Below are 6607 nucleotides of genomic sequence, written 5' to 3'. Positions count from 1 at the left end.
ACAGCGTTGGGCCAAGGGTAGCCTACCCCCCCTGCAATGGGCGGTTTTTTGCGGGGGGGGGGGGGTGCAAAGCATCCTGGGATGCTGTGGGACTGAGAGTTAACTTGAATGTGGAGGGGATCTGGAACACAAGTTCAATAAAGTAATTTAACCTAAATCAGTTAAGTCTGATACTACATCCATCCAGGTTTATCTTAAACTGGTTCAAATCTACCAGTTTGAAAACAGCTTATGTGCACTGTACTTCTGTTGTGTTTCAGATTTGAACAGGTTTCCAATCACTTATACTGGTTTACACGTAATGTCTGTCCCTAGCCCATGTAAGACTTGAATCTTCTGTCTTTGGCAGCCACAGTGTCTTCACTACTGTATTTTTGGGTTTGGTGTATGTGAACAGGGGTGGGTAGTGCGTTGTGCTTGAGAGCAGCCCTCTCCAGGAGTCCTGCAACATAGTATAGCTGTACCCATAATTCCTTGACTTCCAGTGGTGTCACATTTTAAATGCCATCTAAACTGTTATTTGGAGGCCCTGGCTCTTATTTGTAAAAACTTTGCAGGGATATCATAAAAAGTGGAGATGAATACTACATGAACAAAGTCATCTACTCTTGTCTGTACAGGATTTTCTTACAGTATTTTTCTAATGTTGCATGTAGTCTATTTCTAAAAGTCCTGAGTACTGCTTGCACCACTTCCTTTCAGAGACTTTTATAATCTAACAGAACTCCTACTTAATTTTTTTCCTTATCTACAGCTTTTACTTTCCTTTCTTTAACTTCATCTCACTGCCTTTTAAATTTCCTGCCTCTGATCTGTCAGGTTTCCCTCCAGTAGTATTCACTCCCTTCAGGTGTAATCCATGGAATCCTTCTGCAAGGAAGAATAACTTTTTAGCATCTTTCCCCCCACTGAATTGAAAGGAATTCAACTTAAGTCCATATCCTGCTTGCCCCTTAATTCGGTGCTTTAGAGCGTCTCATAAATTCATCGCCTTTCTGCTGGTTTCTAAAATTATACATAGTGTACAACAGGTTGGTAGAATTCAAGTTCAACCTAGAATAAAAGTAGAGCTTGGTTGAGCTATTGAACTTGCCAGTAATTTAAAGCACCCAGAAAAATTTAACTTAGAATACAGCCCAGCAGTATCTAAACTAAGCTCAGCCCTGGTTAATTCTGGAATAATACAAATTGCATTTCAGTAAGGCAGTAGGCAAAATGACATTCACTTCAGGTGCAACCAGAAATCCAGAATGCTAGCAGGGTACAAACTGCAAACAAATGCAACATAAATGCATCTTTGGCAGATATCAGGGTGCTTGCACTGCCTTGCCTTCAGGATCAGACTTGTCAAGAAAGAGGCAACAAAAATCTCAAAATAAATAAGTAGGTCTCGGGTATGAATATGTAAATCTGAAAGGCTCAGGCTTCCTCTATGATTCCTGCAGATGTTTTAATAGAAAAGAAATCATTATTCCAACATTAACCAAGATACCCAGCACTAAATAGACCAGAAAGTCCAATGCACGGTAGTAATTCTTCCAAGCTTACGTAACTCTCCAGCAATAGTAAATATTGATTTCAGGAAACCAAATGATCGCCTATCTTTTGATTGGGACAGTAACAAAAATGATCTGAGTGGGTTTTTTTTCCTCCCCCACTTCTGGTATGTTAGGTAGTCCTGCAGATCTTTGCCAACTGCATGTAGATGATGAAATCATTGCTGTCAACGGCACAAAGGTGTCACACATGGACCCTGCTGAGGGGGAAGAAGCCATTGCTAATGCTCTAGAAACTGGAAACCTGGTCATGGATGTCAGACGATATGGAAAGAATGGTGAGTTGTTTCACAGGGCAACTACAGTATGCTTAGTAAGGTGAATATGCTTTGTCTTTGAGCTCGATGCATGTGTTGCAGAGTCCCATAATCCTTGCTTTCAGTGTTTTGTTAGTGTGGCTGCTTCGTAACAACACAACTTGGTATCCTTCTTTTTTGTTTTCCTTTTTAACCATTTATACTGCAGCAGTCTTCACTGGCAAGTCTACTGATCTTAATTTAGTGACAATACTTATGCACTGGCCTAATTTTTGATGGAATGCAAAGCTAAAGGTGCGTCCTAGGATTGTTACTTAGGTGTGTAAGAAGACTATATAAAGGGACAGAAAATGCCCTTTCTTGCCACCTCAGTTGCCGGCATGTGTGGAGGCGGTTGTTTGTTCACATTGGATAAACCACCCCTATCTTTCCCGACAGGTTTTGGAGACAGCAGCTTTCCCCCCCATCTCACTCTTTTGGGTATAACACTCCACCTACATTCCCCTCTGAACAGTGGGGAAAGGAGCAGGAAATATACATGATGGACACTGAAGCAGAACCTAGTATATTACATCTGAGATGTGATTTGTCTAATTCAAAGGAGGACTGTGGGAGTTAGCCTTTCAGGCCAAGTGCAGGCATTACACTTTTACTGGTGTGATTGGAAGCTGGTTTATACCTGTAACAGAACAGAAGTTCAGCAAATATAGACTGATTTAAAAATGGCAGAACCCAGTCTAATATTTGCCCTCATCCTCTCCAAGGGTGAATGTGTGTTCTGTTTGGTACTTACCTAAACTATGCCCCTTACAGAAAACTGTGCAGCTTTGATCAATTCCACCTTGGGATTTTTCAGTATCTGTACTTAGTTTTAGGGTTAAAAATTCCTTCCTGGCTATGGTACCACCATTCTGGCTCTGCAGGAAGCACTAATCCATACATCCTTCCTGGTTTGAAGGAGATCTGGCAATGCCTCAAAGTTTGCTGTTGGCTTGGCCCTAACACATTTTGAGAGTCCGACAAGGATTTTCCAGTGACCACGTCTCATATCAGTGATCTTTTTACTTGCCCTACTACAGCTTGACTGTCATTTGTTGGGGCAGGAAAATGTAGAATAGGATATTAAAACAAAAAAACAAACCAAAATGTTTGTTAAAACTTGTCTAGAACCTTAGGTAAATGATGAGTGACAGGCCCCAAGAAAAATCAGAAGCATGGGACCCTGGAAGCTACTGGCATTGATCTTGATTGGTTCTGGATTGAAGGGTGGCTGCAACTCTTGTATGAGATTAATGTTAAGGTAAAGGTAGCTTTCCCTTCAATCATGTTTCATTTGGCTTATATAATCCTTTCTTGAATCAATAATTTACTAGTTTATTGGAGCAGGCAGTAGTATTTGCCTTTCCTACTTGTATACAGTTAAATTTGTGACCTGTCATTGAAAACCCAGTCTCTGGGCCTCATTAGCTGCATAATATAGTCAAATTCAATGTGGATTATAGCAAATAATCAATGGGGACAAATTTGATATATCATGCCCCTGGAAAAATATGGAGATAGTGTTCCTGGAGCTCTGTATGTATTTAAAACCCTGATTTCTGTCCATGATGGTTTGATAATAGTCAAGATGAGATTTAGCAATGAAGTTTTTTGTGGAAAAATAGCTTTTAATGAATAATAATAAATATATATCTTGATTTATGTAATATATCTAAGTAAACTTGCTAATATTTCTTGAGCCTAGCTTTTGACTAACTGGCTTATTGGGAAGGCGGTCTGCTTATAAAAAGTCTAAGCTTTTCCTGTCTCTTACAAAGTCTACCTAATTCATCTTTCTTCTTTTCCTCCTCTCTTTCTCCATTGTGTATGTGTATGTTTCCTTATTATTGTCTGATTTGAATGTGTTTTCATTAACTCTTGTTCTTTACTTTGGCATCTCTGTCCACATTCATTTCTTGATCTCCATGTGCCAATCAGATTGGGGAAAAGACCAGCCTTCCCTGCCATATGTAAGGCATAAAATCCTCAATCTCACCAGTCTGGCTGCCAACATTGTAGGTACATCTGAAAATAAATGGATTGATGCAACTTCTGGAGATCATTTTCCCACTACCTCTTCAGACATATCAACAAAAACAGATTTCAACAGCAGTCTTCAAAATTCTGTAAGTTGCTTGTAGTTTTGTTTCGTTTTGTATTTTTTCTAGAATTGTGGAATGTTGGGAGAAGAAATTGACGGACGAGTTTTAAGATCTTAAGGAGAAAAAGAGTAAATCTAGCAAATGAGCAAGATTTTTCAATTGGCTTTTTAATTAGTCTCTGTTTTAATGCATCATTTCCTGTGTAAATGTCTAACTTTTATTTATGTACAAAGCCAGTGTAACTGTTTACATAGAGTTTTAGAATGACAAGGCAGCAGTATCTTTCTGGTAGCAATTTAGAAAGCAGTTGGCTTCCATATAAATATGCAAAGAACTCCTACTATATTAAAATGACATTAGCCTGGATGTAATTGAAGAATCTCCAGAATAAGCAGCACAAAGAAACCTCACTTTGGCCACCTTGTGGAAGGGAATGCTCTTTACTGATGCACTGAAAGCTCTTACACTAGATGACACTTTCCACTCGGGATCAGAGTGGGTTGATGACATGATGGAGTGGTGGTCCACTTCTCTCCTCCATTAGCATAATTTAGGGCTTCTGCTATCTGGCCAGGTTAGTAAAGGAACAGGGATCTTGTTTGACTCCCCTTTGCCCAAAAGGACTACAAGTAGAGGGACCCCACCTCCATAGTATTTAGATTCCATTTTCTTTTCTAAATGACAATGCTTTTACTGATTAGATTTCCTCTTCTGAGCCTGGAGCTTTTTAAGTAGGTGTTTGTGGTGGAGAGAAGTTAGGTTTTGTTGTCTTGTTTCTGGGAGTAATGGAATTGGTCTAGTTTAGAAATAAGCAGTACTTGTCTTTAAACTTTTTTTTTTGCCAATTTTATCTTAAGTTGCTCAGTGTGTGTAATATTCTCTTTGCTTCCCTATCCTTATGTCAGTGATACTTTTTCAAGAAATATAAAGTTTATGCTTTTGAGTCACTTAAACTCTCCCCCTCACCCCCACCTCATGGATTCAAATAGCAACTACCATTTTGGCTTATAACTTTTTTTCTAAACCAAATTGAATGGTTTCTTTCAGGCCATCAGCTAATGATGGACATTAATTCTAGCAAATGTCTGTACCCTATATAGAAAATATATTGGAGAAAATTTGTTACAAGTTGCTCATAAGTTACAGGAACTGTCTGGCATACTTAACTTTTTGCAATTCCTGTGAGAGAAAATGGTGATCGTGACTGATAAGTTAAAATGAAACCATGAAATTATATTTATATAGCTTTTCTTTTTGTAGGATACCGGAGCCAAAGTGATAAATGGGATGCAAGCAGATTTGTGTTCTAATGAGCAAAAAGGTAAACTACTGTTGTTTGTCAGTTAATTGTAAAGGAAAGAAGAGAGAACACAGATATTGTACCTGTAAATGTTAGTGGAATACTGGAGGCTACATGTCTAGCACATAAGTCTGATTGCACTCAAAATAAGTAGGGTTGCGCTACAGCAGAGGTTCACAAACTTTTTCTTTATTACATACCCTCTTCAGATGTATCAGCTGCATGCATATGCCTACCAGCATACCTTTTATATTTTAACCCATTAAATGCCAATTATTATAATAAAAATTAAATCTGCTATTACACAATTTTTCCTGTGTTCTTAGCGATGTCTTGCATACCACAGTTTGGGAACCTCTGTCTTACAGGGAATGTTCAGTAGTTGAAGAAGAGTGGCTGTAGCTTCACTGGTTTTGGCTTCACTTCACATTCCAAGAAAGAACCCACCCGCCCCAGTTACTACTCAATTTAGGACAGGGTTTTACCTTCCTCAAACACTGAGCACTAGCTACAGCCAAGGCTGGGGATTTTGATTGGGATGTACCAATGCTCCTGCTGACATTTAAACTTTGAGATTCCTAGCTAGAAAGCTTGCCCTTCTGCTGAGAGTCAGACCTACTGCCATATTTGAAGTCAGGAAGGAATTGTACCCCATTGTCAGGTTGGTACAGACTGTAGGGGTTTTTGCCTTCCTATATAGTGATGGGAGGGGCCCTCTTTGGATCTCTTGATCATATTTTAACAACCCTTGCAGTAACAGAATATTAGCCACTGTTGGCCCCTTGCCTTCCCTGTGGCAGGTTAGGGTGTTATGCCTTGTGATTTGTGTCAGGGTTGGCTGTCGTTTTACCAATAGCTTAGATAATGAATTTGTATAGGATAGCTTGGATAGATATGATCCTGCCTCTGGTGGAGGGGTTGGACTAGATGACCTCTGAATGTCTCTATGATTCTTAGATTTTAAACAAAGCCCTAACAAGAACCTGGATCTCAGTATGGCTGGTTATAGACTTCCTGTGCGGGGAAACAAAGCAGAGACAAAAAATAACTCCACATAGTGCAGTATTGTTTATAACAGATTACAGCAGTTTCGTATCAGTCCTTCCATAGCTTTTGAGTGTCAGTGCTTTCTCTGCCCTACAGGCACTAGAGGGATAGGATGAAGAGAATCTAGCTCTATGGGTGAGTCCCCACATGCAGGAGTATGTGCTTGTAGACGCAAATAGCAGAGGCACAGATTTGTGCCGCTGCCTTTTGCCCCATTACACACCCCTGAAGTATTACCTGGTTTCCTGGTACAGCAGAGGTGCAGATCTGGCAGCATGGAACCTGGCTGGCAGCCAGAGCATTGCT

General features: G+C 39.8%; 1 protein-coding gene across 1 annotated transcript in view; it reads left to right on the top strand.

The window, feature by feature from the left end:
• Nucleotides 1-6607, top strand: part of LOC102387214 (LIM domain only protein 7-like) — a gene marked incomplete at its 5' end in the record, with an annotated part of 36338 nt that overhangs the window by 3754 nt on the left and 25977 nt on the right. The window contains 3 exons of the mRNA XM_025191513.1: nt 1673-1834; nt 3791-3978; nt 5215-5275. Of these exons, the coding sequence (XP_025047298.1) occupies nt 1673-1834; nt 3791-3978; nt 5215-5275 (411 nt within the window). The remainder of the gene's footprint in view (nt 1-1672; nt 1835-3790; nt 3979-5214; nt 5276-6607) is intronic.

The sequence above is a fragment of the Alligator sinensis genome, unplaced genomic scaffold (assembly GCF_000455745.1).
Source record: "Alligator sinensis unplaced genomic scaffold, ASM45574v1 scaffold477_1, whole genome shotgun sequence".
NCBI classification, from domain to species: domain Eukaryota; kingdom Metazoa; phylum Chordata; order Crocodylia; family Alligatoridae; genus Alligator; species Alligator sinensis.
This window is presented reverse-complemented; position numbering and strand designations above follow the sequence as displayed.